The sequence below is a fragment of the Mesocricetus auratus genome, unplaced genomic scaffold (assembly GCF_017639785.1).
Source record: "Mesocricetus auratus isolate SY011 unplaced genomic scaffold, BCM_Maur_2.0 Super-Scaffold_100008, whole genome shotgun sequence".
Taxonomy (NCBI): Eukaryota; Metazoa; Chordata; class Mammalia; order Rodentia; family Cricetidae; genus Mesocricetus; species Mesocricetus auratus.
The window spans coordinates 65,148,075-65,161,679 of record NW_024429192.1 but is presented as its reverse complement, the minus strand read 5'-3'; the positions used below and the strand labels follow the sequence as shown (position 1 = coordinate 65,161,679).

The window sequence follows — 13,605 nt, the reverse complement described above, 5'->3', positions numbered from 1 at the left end:
GGTTTTTCCATGCAGAGGGAAGTAGAGGACAGTGCCCCAAAATCTCCATGGTGAACATCCAGATTAATGACTGTCACTATAATCTCCTCCCTGCCTTTGACCTCGTAGCATTTGTGTGTCAAAAAAATCTCTTTGCTATCTCTGTGGGCTTATAACTGTAAAATTCAGGAAGGTCTTGTAAAGTTGTTGACCTGAAAGGAAATTTAAATATAACTTGAGTGCCTTTGTTCACGCACCTGAAAGGGTAAGGAGGAAGTTCCACAAAAAAAAATGCATCTGCTTTCACTAAAATGGGTTTGCAGGTTGGGTTCCCCTTTCAGTCATCTTGCTGACATTGTCAGTAATTTCCTGAAGCACAATTCACATACACCAGATCTGGCCCCTCTCTTTGTCCAGACAGCAGAAGTGAGGAAGTGACGTACTTGGTCATGGTCTCTATGATTGCAACCCATGTTTCTCAGTAACTCTGTGTTTCTCTCCCTCAACAGCTGTTCTGAAATGGAGGGACAGGCAGATCAGCAGTCTCTTTTTGACTCAGGAAGGCCTGGGAGAGATGAGAACTTCCTTGAACTCATCCTGCCTCGGGACATGGCATCCTTGCTAGAGTGCTATCACTAATGCACAAAATGTGAAATTGTGAAGAATCATTTGCCAATATTCTTATCTCCGCTGGCACAGAAGCGAGCTCGCTGGAGAGCTGCGAGGTGTTGGAGTATTGTTGTTTATTCACCACACATCCCTCGGCTGCTCGCACAGAGGCTCAGAAAGGCTGCACACATAAATTCACATAAATTACCTTTACAAAATGTCAAAATTAAAAGTGGATTTCTTATTTTGGGGATGTGCCTGGAGAATGTTAACCCCTTCATGTAGATAGCTATGCCATAACTAGGAAGCACAGAGGACACCTTTGAGGGCAGCACACAGCCCAGGAATAAATATTCATGTTCCCTCCCCTACCACACACAGACACACCAACCTGTGAAAAAGGAATTGTTCCAGTAAACAAGTGAAAGACTCTTCTAAGGTCTAAGTCTGCCCAAAAGTAGTCTTTGGGTTATTATATTGTCCTTGGATGCCCCTAATTTTAATTTTACTGTCTGTATTTAAAATTGAATCAGTCGCAAGTTCTCAAGAGACACATAATCGCTCTGGGCCTCCTTTTTTTCATTTTGAAAAGTTGGGTTTTATTGCTTGAACATTTGTGACCTCTGCAGAATTCATGTTTAATGTTAATCCATGTGTACCAGTATTAAGAAGTGGGGTCTTTAGTAGGTAACTAGGCCATGGGGCTTTGTCCTTTGCAAATGGTATTACTGCCTTTAAAAAAGAGCGTAGCTAATTAGCCAGGCCCTTTCCCCGTTTCTGTCCCCAGTGGCATGCTAGGACACTGCTTGGCCCCTTCTTCATCTTGGACTTCCCGTCTGGAACTATGAGAACAATTTTCTGTTGTTCTTAAGTTATCCAGCCTTTGTTATAGCATACTGAAATAGACTAATACAGTGGTAGGAAAAATAGATGGGTACGGCTTTTCAATATTACATTCGAACTTGGATAGTAAAGATGGCCATGTCAGGGCTTTTACACAACTTTATGTAACTTTGTAAGGTGTCAGTAAAGGGAAAATACAATGAATGAGAGCCCATGTGATTGTGCGACCTCACCAGGAAGTCAGGCAGTCCTGAAAGCTATGCAAGAGTTCACCAGGAAGGCTGTCCTGAAAGCTAGGTAAGAACTCTGAAGACAGAATTGTGCTGACTTTGAGAAGAGGATCATTAGAGAACAGCTCCGAATTACACCAGGGTCTCAGATCAATGTCAGTTCTGTGTGTTTCATCTGAATTATGATACATTTTTTATATCCAAAGTGTTTTGGATCCACCCACCCTGTCTGTCTGTCTGTCTGTCTGTCCATCCATCCATCTACCCACCCATCCACCTGCCCACCCATCTATCCATCCAACCACCTACCCCATCCATCATCCATCTATCCATCCATCCATCCATCCATCCATCCATCCATCCATCCATCCATCCGTCCATCTATCCATCCATTAATCCATCATCCATCCACCTACCCTCCCCCACCCATCCACCCACCCACCTACCCACTCCATCTATCCATCCATCCATCCATCCATCCATCCATCCATCCATCCATCCATCCACCTGTCCATCCATTTCATTGAACATTTGTGAGAAGAAAAGTTCCCAAGTCCACTTGATACACTTTTGACTCCAACCCTCGCCAAACAAATGTGGTTGAGTACTCCTTTCCAGCTAACCCATCCTCAGAAAAGTTACCCATCCATTCCTCTGAGAAACAAATGTGTTCTGGGATCAGCACACTGCCTCTGCCTTGGATTTTAAAGAGAAAGCAAGGATTATATCAGATCATGTAGCTTCCATACAGGAAGCAACTTCCACAATGAAGTACAGCATATGGGGTATAACAAGAGGAAATCCCTGCTGGGAGGGTGTTTCTCACTCTGATGTTCCAGAGTAGAGAACCTGAATGGAAGGAATGGAACAGTGGGGTATAGGTTTGATCCAGGGAAGCATGTAATCTCAGTGGGCCCAAGACCCTATTGCTTTAGAGGACTTCGTAATTGTAATAATATTGTTATGAGTTGAGGCTGAAGAAATAGCTCAGTGGTTAAAACCACTTAATCAAACCAGAGTACCAGCAGCCACAGCCACTCGTAGTTCCAGTTCCCAGAGCTCCAATGCCCTCTTTTGGCCTTGGTGCCATGCTGCACTCAGGTGGTGCATATGCATTCATGCAAGCATACACACATGAACATAGAAATAAAAAAGAAATAAGTGACATTTAAGAAAATTACAAGTCTATGACTCAACATATTTCATCTGGACCCTGATTTTGAGGAACTAGAAAAGCTTCAGCCTACACTACTGGCTGTGAGTTGCTGTGTAGAAGCTGCAGATAGGTCCTGTTTCATGGAATCATGGAACGGTATCTCTAATCCCATGGCTGCCAGAGGGCTTGTAAGTCTCTCTCTAAAGACTCCTCTGTAACCCAGGGCTTGCACATAACAAGCAAATTCTGAGCTTGGGTTAAATTTCAGTGCCTAAAGAATAGAGGAAGAGAGAACTAGAGCCCCGAAGATGATGAGGGTCATGGAAGGCGAGGGCGGTGGAAGGAAGGTGAGGCTCTTGACTTACTGTTCTCATCCCAGAAGCTGCATGACTTTGAGCATGTCCTTTATCTCAGCAGTCTGTGCCAGTGTTTACAAAATAAAACAGTTGGATCACATGATAATCCTCTAGTCATAATTTATGCCCTACAAGATCCTGAAATACTACATAAAGCTTTAGAGAGATAGTTGAAATCGTGTATAGATACAGTTATTCTTAGACAAAGATTTGGAAGTAACTTATCTACATATTATATATATTTATACATACATGCACACACACCCATATATATGAAATTAGATCCAAATTTTCTAACAACCGAGAGATTCAGAACTTTCATTATCCAACCAAAAGAAAGGAGGATTTCTTTGGAAACTGTTTAGCATTTATTCCTATATGTATTTATTTAGTCACAGAAGCAGCAGCAAGGTTACTGCTTTACTTAATCTTTAGAAAAGGAGACATTCTCTTCTAATCCTGCTACTTCAATGAATCAGAATCATCTTTATTCAAATGCCAATTGCTGCTTTACATTTTTTGACTTTATTATTTTTTGCTTTTTTTTCTTTTTAACTCAAGAGCCTGTGTTCTCTATTCTCCAGTTGCTGCTGCAGCTTCTTGGGTATTTTTAATGTCTGCCCAGTATCAGTTGGCTGTACACAGGGTCTTTGACTATCAGATATTTTTAGATAGTTCCACCCAGGATAAGCAAGCGACACTGTAAACCTTTCTTTACTAGGTGATCTCCACTACCCACATTCCTCAGAAGGGGAGCATTTGGCCACCAGTGGCAACATCACGGTTTTTCTAAGCCCTGAGTGTTTAGCTCCCACAGTATTGTGCTACTTCTACTCAAGCACTCGATGTTGAGATACATGTATTAGTGCATCTCAAGGATCAATGATCCTCGCAGTTCTAAGTGGCTCTCAATAGGTCCGTCTCCAGGTAAAATTCCCACTGCCAAAGCAATGGGTCATTTGATTGAGGCTGGATTTGTTACTGGTATTGATTTGGTCCTTTTACTATTTCAGCATCTGCAGTGTTTCTAAGGGGATAAAAGGGCACTCGGCGATGCTTCCATAGGTACTGAAAGGGTTCAGGCATTATGCTGGCCTGCCCCTGTTACCATGCAGAATGTACTCAGGCTGGTCAGCCCGGGGTTCCAAGACTGCATAGTCTGTGTGCAAGTGCAAAGGACCCTTTTAAAAGAAAGACTCCGCCCACTTCTGCTCTCTTTCCCTCTGTTCCCCTGGGGCAGACAGGACTTTTCCTGTCTCTTCTCTTCTCTTCTCTTCTCTTCTCTTCTCTTCTCTTCTCTTCTCTTCTCTTCTCTTCTCTTCTCTTCTCTTCTCTTCTCTCTCTCCTCTCCTCTCCTCTCCTCCTCTCCTCTCCTCTCTCCTCTCCTCTCCTCTCCTCCCCTCCCTCCTCTCCTCCTCTTCCTCCCTCCTCTCCTCTCTTCTCCTCCTCCCTCCCTTTCCTTCCCTCCCTCCTCTCCTCTGCTCCTCCCTCCTCCTCCCTCCTCTCCTCTCTTCTCCTTCCCTCCCTTTCCTCCTCTCCTCTGCTCCTCCCCTCCCCTCCTCTCCTCCTCTCCTCTCTTCTCCTCCCCTCCCTCCTTCCCTCCCCTCCTCTCCTCTCTTCTCCTCCCCTCCCCTTTCCTTCCCTCCCCTCCTCTCCTCTGCTCCTCCCCTCCTCCTCCTCCCCTCCCCTTCTCCTTCCCTCCCCTCCCTCTCCTCCTCTCCCTCCTCCTCCCCTCCTCTCCTCTCCTCCTCTCCTCCTCTCCTCTCCTCCCCTCCTCTCCTCTCCTCCTCTCTCCCTCCCCTCCCTCCCCTCCCCTCCCCTCCCCTCCCTCCCCTCTCTCTTTTGGTTTTTGAGACAAGGTTTCTCTGTGGCTTTGGAAGCTGTCCTGAAACTAGCTCTTATGGACCAGACTGCTCCCTCCCCTTTCTAATAAAACTTCTGACTTAAGCTCTGTCTGCCTGTCGTGTTTATCCCCCCACTCTGGTCACCCTAGCCTGCCATGGAAATCACCAAGGTTCCCCTGCCTCCTGTTTTATCGTAACATGTACCTGCCCTCCTCTACCTAGAGTGAGGAAGTTGCAAAAGAGTTTTATTCCCACCCTTGGAGATATCCTTGGGGTGGTTGCTGAGCTTTCCAATTCCAATCAGGAAGCTTAGCTCAACATTCCAAGGTTTATGGCTTTAAGAATGCAAATGGGGCTGAGAGTTTCCTTAGTTCCTGGATCTCAGACAGTTCCATCTCCCAGGCTGCCTTCCCCAAGTGTTTCCAGAGAAGACAGCCTGGGGGAGAGGAAGTGGTGCTAATTAAATCCTCCCTCTGTTTTCCAGGCACAGGAGCCTCTAGCAGATGTCTGTTGTTAGGCGTGTGTTCACAGAGTGCACAAATACAGAAGCAGGCTTCCCTTCCCAGTGACACAAACCTTCCTTCATGGGAACTTTGGAGATGCATTTCCTTCCAACACCCACTGTAAAGGAGGTGGCCAACCTGCCTGCATAAATAGAGCACAGAGCTGCTATGGAGGCCAAAGTGCCTCTCTCTGTGTCTCTGTCTCTCTCTTCCTGTCCCTGTCGCTCTGCCCCGCCTCCAATACCCTCATTCTCACAATAAAGGCCAATTTCAGCCTTGGGGAACCTGCCTTTAAAACATTACCTGGATATTCAAGGAAAGCCTTCCTGTTAGTAGGAACCTTAGCCTAACGGTGGGCAAGCTCGACTCAAAAGCATGTCGGCACAAGAACTGCCAAGAGTGCCTTGGAGGGCTTCCCTATTCGCTGTCCTCAGAAAGGTGTGTGTGTGGAGTCAGGACTGCCAGGGTTGTGAGGGTCAGCTGAGATAACATGGGACACCAGCTGCAGACGGCAAGCCACGAGTTTCACCAACTGTGTTTTCTGCTGAATTCAGTCCCGGCAGAGGGACACCCACAGTTGCCAGAGACAGTTCTGTTTACTCCTACCATCCTGACATGACTGCTAATAGCATCATTTTATGCCAAAGTGCCTAGAGTCAGGCAATGCACTGGTGTCACTCTAAGTGACAAGATGTGAACAGAGTCTATTTACTTCCAATAGGGTTCCAACAGCTGACCAAAGAGATGATCCCATCCAAGTTTACCTTAGTGGAGTTTACTGGAATTATTTACAGTAGCATAGGCAAGGTTTCATTTAACAGGAGTATGCTTGGCTCACAAGCGGTGGCATCATAAAAGCCCACCCTAGCATGACAGCTACATACATCCCTGGAGCTCGATGCTGGATGCTTGACTGGCTGGAAAGTCCCCTCCGCCAGCAGTTGTTACTGCTTCTAAACCCTTGGCTAGGAGCCATGTGACTTTTTAACTTTCTGAGCTTCCCCAGCCAGGGAAGCAGTGTGAGCTTCTCTCCTCCCTCCCACAGACAATGTTTCAATTAGGAGAAAGGGCTCTACTAACGCTGTGATCGTGCTATTTTTACCTCTCTTGAATGTTCTAGTTTGTCTCAATTTTAAGGGTGAAAATGTGCTGGCAAACGAGGCTCCCACCCCCCTTTCTGGCATTTCACAAGAACGGAGGAAATGGAATCAGAACCACCTTTTATTTGATTAAGAACATAGAGGCAAGGCAGCTCTGAGCCTAAGATATTATTCATAACGGTGAACTAGACATGAAGCCTGCTTCCAAGACACATTAGTAGCTGGCCTCCTGTAAGGACAACTGGACTACTGGACAAAGTACCTAGGTGTAGACACTGTCCTTATGTGGCTTTCTTGCTCTGCTAGTAAACAGAGCACTAGATCAGGCAAACTTTAAATTGGACCTGCATATTCTTCTATTTTGTCCTGTTTTTTTAAAAAAGCTTTACAAATAGAAATTAACTTATCATTTTTATTTAAATGCTAAATAATTATTTTGTTAGCACCCAGAGATACAGAGACTGAAAATGAAAGAGGTATCGACAACAATATCATGAAGACAAAACTACTTCTAATATTTTTTTTCAGTTTCAAATATTGGTCATCCACGTGTGTATATGCATTTGCAAATACATGTGTAATAGTTTCTTCCCATGTCTCTGATTGATTGAAAGACAATCGAACACTATGATTCATGTATGATAACTTTCTTTTTCCATAAAACGTATTTTGGGTATCTTTCTATGATAAAGTATACTTCATAATTTAACAGCTGCTTTGTGTTTGACTCTAAGCCATATGTTTTATTTGGCCAATTCTCTACTAGTAAATAATAGTTTTCTTGTAATTATTTGATATTAAATGCAAGCTTGTGTGAATGCTTACTATTATTATTTATTACATACAATATTTCTCTACTAGCCAAAACTGTGTTACAGCTCTGAAGAGAAAGGTTTCCCAAATGAAAGTATTACATCTCTGAAGGGAGAGGTATCCTAGCAGCCAGGAGCCATGGAATATTACAAAATCACAATGCACAATAAACCTCAAACAAGAGATTTATTGGGAAAGACATAATGGGGTGGCTGCCCAGGCTGGGGTGAGGAGCAGTAGGGAACTGAGCAGAAGGCAGGCTTACGTAGGGTTTCTTGGGGGAGAAGTTTTCCAGGGTGGAAATTTCCAGGATGGGGATTGGTGGGATTTCAAGTCCTTGGGACAAGCTCTGGGATTTGTGGGTTTTGGTAGGTTTTCAAATCAGAAACTGAGACCTTTTATCCCACAATAATGGTGTGATAAGAGAACTTACATACATGTAATACACACACACACACACACACACACACATATATAATACGTGTATTTTGTGTATGGGTATGACTTTGGACATTTTTCTAAACTGTTTCCTTAAAATCGAATTTTAGAATTGGAACATTTGATTTGAAAATATGCCAGTTCCGGGTGTCCTGTCTTAGCCAGTGTTCTGTTGCTTTAAGAGACACCAAGACCACAGCAACCATTATAAAAGGCTCCGTTTACTTGGGGCTGGCTTACAGTTTCAGAGGCTTAGTTCGTTCCCATCATGTTGGGCAACATGGGGGCCCACAGGCAGACATGGTGCTGGAGAAGTAGCTGAGAGTTGAACATCTGGATCCACAGGCAGCAGGAAGAGAGAGAAAGAGAGAGACACTGGGCCTGGCTTGGGCTTTTTGAAACCACAAAGCCCACCCTATAGTGACACGCTTTGTCCAGCAAAGCCATGCTTATTCCAACAAGGCCACACCCCCTAATCCTTTTCAGGCAACACCATTCCCTGATGACTAAGCATTCAAATACATGAGCCTATAGGGGTCATTCTTACTCAGACCACCACATGTCCTTGTACCAATCCCTGGAGCTGATAGGGAGCTATATTATCATTGTTTTTCACTCTTAAATATAAACAAGGCTAGACAGAGTTTTAGACAAAAATGCCAGGAAATCACAAAGAGGAATTACCTGGCAGTAATTTCAAGCTACATTTCCCTGGTTCAGTTTATGCTCTGGTGTTAATCTTGAGGGAGTGGAGTGACTCACAGGCTCCCTTTCTGTGTCCTGAGAGTCCCTACTTCTCTCCTCTTGTGAAGGCCCTGTATAAGATGGCATTTAGACGTCTGTGTCCCTGCACTATCCATTGGTGCTTCTGTTTGATCAAAGTGTGGCTGTTTCCCTTTAGGGAGGATCTTCTGCTATAGATCTTTTATTATAACCTCTTTTTCCATAGCCAGGTGGCAGATGATGTGCTTTATCCACTAATGAAAAAATTGTTTCTTTTTGTATGTTTGCATTAGGCTAAAAATGTCAACAATTGGGAGCTTTGAAGGATTCCAGCCAGTGTCTCTGAAGCAAGAGGGAGACGATCCACCCTCTGAGACCGACCACTTGTCCATGAATGACAGGGATTCAGGCAAGAAACCAGGACCAAGGCAGATTTCAAGACAACCGAGTGTGACTACATCGACACTTTACCCCAATCCTTATCACCAGCCTTATGCTTCACGGAAGTACTTTGCTACCAGGGTAAAGTCACGATTTTAAATACTGTTCAAATTTTTTTTTGAAATCTTTCTAGTTTTTCTATACTTCATTATCCCAAGAGTTACACATTTTATAAACTTTTTGCAATAGTGGCTGCAATGCTCATGGAGTTGTCCCTGTACCCATTGTACTGATGAAAGGTAGACTTCAGACAAGCCAGGTTTCTGGTTTCTGTCTCTCAGACAGCCTCAAAGAGATACAGTTCCTCTATACATTTGTGTGTATGGTCCTCCACTGATACAAAATCTGGCCTCAGAGAATGAATGTTTAATGGCTAGAGAATCTCTAACATGGTAGCTGGATGATATAGCTGTGAACTCATTGTTTAAAAAAGAGATTGTGAGGTGGAAAGTGCTGCTGAAGCTAAGCTGAATCTCAGGATGGATACTAGGATGCTGCTGTTGTATCATGGCAGCAAGGGCTTGAAACTCTCAGTTTGCAACCACAGCATAGGGCTCTGATGAGAAAAGCAAATAGATGAGGATGAGGCTGTGGTCCTGCGGTAAAGGATGCTGTATTAAGTTGTTAGCATTTAGATCACATGCGAAGTACTTCCTGGATTTCTTATGTCTTTGCAGTTTCGATTTTTTATTTTTATGTTTACTTATCTTTTGTAATCCTCCAAAGTTCTTATTGTTATAGTAGTCATAATCTATGGGAGAAAAATTGGGAGAATGTGAACTATGGCAACAAAAACAGTTCTCATGAATACATGGGACACCTTTTTGTTGAAAAATAGCATTCCCTCCCTCCCTCTGTCCCTGCTCTGTCCCTCTGTCCCTCTCTCCCTCCCTCCCTCCCTCCCTCCCTCCTCCCTCCCTCCCTCACTCCTCCCTCCCTCCCTCCTCCTCCCTTCCTTTCTTTATGTGTGAGAGTGTTGTATACCAGGGCAAAGGACAACTTTTGGAAGTTGATTCTGGCTTTCCACTTTGAGACAGGTTCTTTCTTGTTGGGTTTGCCTCTACTCTGGTTCATATTCCAGGCCAGCTAGCTTGAAGGTTTCTGGCCAATTCTCCTGTCTTGACCTCCCACCTCACAGTAGAAGTGCTGGAGTTACATATGTGTCCCCACCCCCACCCCCACCAGTACTGAGATTTCTGTGTGGTTTCTGGAGACCACACTTAGGTTCTCTGATTTGTGTAGCAAATACTTTTATCTGAAGAGCCATCTCTCTTGCTCTTCAAAATGTATTTTTCATCTCAATATCATAAGTAAGTGGAGGTCAACAATTTGAGGCTATTTACAAAACTTTAATGAATCCTGATTTGGGGGCTTTAAAGATATATACCTTTGTTTAAGATAAAGTTCTAACTAAAGCAACTGAATGTGTGAGTGTATATGCATATGTGTGTGTTTAAACATTACGTAGACTCCTATGTGCAAGGCACTTTGGTAGGTGCTATACTATCTGTGTTTGTGTGAGTGTTTTTGCATATGTCAAGCATATGGTCTGTTTTCCAAAATATGTGAACTTTATTGAATATGCAAAGTTAAGTTGAGATGGAGCTGCAGAAGGAAATGTAAGCATCCTTTGGAGTTTGGGTATCTTGATATGGATGGTGATGGGGTTTGATGAGAAAATACAGAGCAGTGGTGCAAAATAGGGGCCCAGAGAGGGGAGCTGGTGCAGCTGTGAAAGCAGGCTGAAAAGTCTATGCAAAGCTCTTTTTGTTGCTTGTGAGGGTAGTCTTGAAGTTGGCAAGGGTACAGTAGTTGGCTCTCTAGAGTAGGAACAGGGAATATCTTCATGGCACAACTAAAATTCCTCTTGGCAAAGTAGAGCCTATGAGGAAAAAGTAACCTCTACCACCAACTATAATCTTAATGGCAAGTCACATTTAGAAGCTGTGCCTTTGCCAGTGCATCAGGCATGGGAGACTCTTAGGGTGAAGTCAACAGCAATGGAAGGAAATGTTGGTATTCATGCTGCCACTTGCCAGCAAATGAGCCAGGGCAGTAATTTCCTTGACCGTGCATAGTGCATAGTGACCTGAATTGATCTTCAGCAAATAATGAAGCTGGTTTCATGTCCTCCAATTTGAAATTAATATGGATGTCTCTGTGGCTAACTTCCATTTGGAAACAAACAGGGAAAGCAAAGCTAAACCATGTAGTTCTTATTTAGATAAGCTGACACAGTCCCAAATCTATTATATGTATCATACGATATTCACAGCTTCTTTTAAAAATTGTGGCTTTATACATCATAGTGAGGCAGGCAAAAGAAGCATAGTCTAGTCATTATAGTAGCTCACAGGGTTCACAGCTGAACAATACTATTGATGGGTTGTCTTCCCTGTCAGTCTACAAAGCACCTTCTAGTTCTGTAGAAGCTACCCAACAAGGAACAAGTTTCAAAGTCAGTATTAGCTTGGTTAGCTTTCAGCAATACATAAGGTCTTACCATCAAGTTCTTATAGGTGACCAAGAGTAATGGCCTCTGTTGTTTTGTAGGTTTCTGGGAACCCCCTAACCAAAATTTCAGTAGGAAGTATTCCACACTTAGCACAGGGATTTTTTTTGTTTGATTACCTTTATATTCTGGGATGAACATTTTTAAAAATAAATCAAAGAATGATCTAGTTTTACTAGGTTGTAAATCAAATCCAAGATGCTTTGATTATTAAACAGAAGTGTGTGTGTGTGTGTGTGCCCACACACATGTGCACATTTGTGAGTCTTAATTTAGTCACCTGCAATGTATAAATAAAGTGTAAGCTTTGTAAAGAGCCCTAAATGAACTTTGTCAATATTCATAGAGTATATGACACATCTATAATAAACATTTCAAACATTGTGATTTTCAGTACCTCCTCTCTTACTTTTACTGGTGTTCACAATTCTATAAATTGTTATAAAAATGGCAACAAGGTGCCTGTGACCTCACCATGATCTCTAGGGTGAGATATAAATGTTGGCACAAGGGTCTGTAGCAGTAAAGAGGAAGCTGGTCGACTTTCTCAAGGAATAATTAAGTAAGACCACAATACTTGAAATTTCAGATGTGTGAGAGTCATCATAAAGTGATGACTTCTTAGATATGAAGTGAGATCTCAGATGTCATGGTCCAGCTGGTGAACAGATTAGATTCTGCGTTTCTATAAACTTCCTGCCAATGCTGATGCTCTCTTGCTGTTCAAGTTACTCATTTTCAGTAACACAATAGGGAGTGAGATTTTACTTTTCCAAGAGTCTACTAAACAGCAAACAGAGGGTTAGAACCACTTTCCTGGCTACACATTTGTAGTACTGTGATTCCCTACCACAATCACAGGAAAATCAACTTCAGCTAGGCTAAGAATTTAAAGTACATGCATTGCAAATTGAGAAGATCACTGAGTGAATGAGCTGAAGAATTTGTTGCTAAAGGATTAAAAGATTTTAGGGTCATCACCCAAGAAGTAATTTGTTGATAAAAACTTAGAAACTATAGATACATAAAATAAAAGTCACTGTAATCTCACTGTTCAATAGTAACTACAAAAATGTATTGCACACCGGGCATTGGTGGCACATACCTTTAATCCCAGCACTCGGGAGGCAGAGGCAGGAAGATCTCTGTGAGTTCGAGACCAGCCTGGTCTACAGAGCAGGTTCCAGGACAGCCTCAAAACAACACAGAGAAACCCTGTCTCAGAAAACCAAAATATATAAATATATATATATATATATATATATATATATATATATTGCAAGTGCTCATATTCATTTGTGGATGGATCTTTTTTTGTTTTTCATATATAATTACTGTATGCAACTAGAGTTATATGCTAAGTATTTCATATGACCACAATACTTTAGTGAAATCATTTTTTAAATTAGTTCTATAGCATCCCACATTGGGGATATATAATACTTTAACAGAACATTTAGACTGTTTTCTGTTCATACCCTAGATCTGGGAATGAAAGATATTCATTGGCTTTCTGTGATGGCATGACACACAGTTTTTTTGGATGCCAGGAATTGATATCCAAGGATATAAGGAGAAGAATGATCAATTCTATGAGTTTCAAGAGGGATTTGCAAAGAAGTAACTAATATGGAAATAGGAATTCTTGACAAATAAGTGGTAATTTTAGCATCATAATATTAGATATTATATTACACACCTAAGTACTAGATCATAAAATAAGTTATTGATTTCTTAAACCCCTAATGTGGTTTGCTGGTCATATTATTATAATATGTGAAAATTATGCCTCTCTGGCTCAATTTAAGGTAGTTCTTCTCAGAGACAATGGACCATAGGGAATATTCGGGGAACATCCTAAAGTATCTCAAGGAATTATTCCTTGTCCAGGAATAATAATAATAAATAATAATAATAATAATAATAATAATAATAATAATAATAATAACCAGCATCCCTGGGATCATGCCAGGACCGAGAAGCATACCTGCAATGCAGGACTCCTGATACTGTTGCTGCACTGACTATGGGACATGAATGAGAGGTCCCAGAAGTGAA

At 42.4% G+C, this 13,605-nt stretch overlaps 1 protein-coding gene across 1 annotated transcript in view; it reads left to right on the top strand.

The window, feature by feature from the left end:
* The window catches only part of Tprg1 (tumor protein p63 regulated 1), a 139,556-nt gene that overhangs the window by 20,118 nt on the left and 105,833 nt on the right, over nt 1–13,605 (top strand). The window contains exon 2 of the mRNA XM_040751021.1: nt 8,888–9,116. Within this exon, the coding sequence (XP_040606955.1) occupies nt 8,895–9,116 (222 nt within the window). The 5' untranslated portion in view covers nt 8,888–8,894. The remainder of the gene's footprint in view (nt 1–8,887; nt 9,117–13,605) is intronic.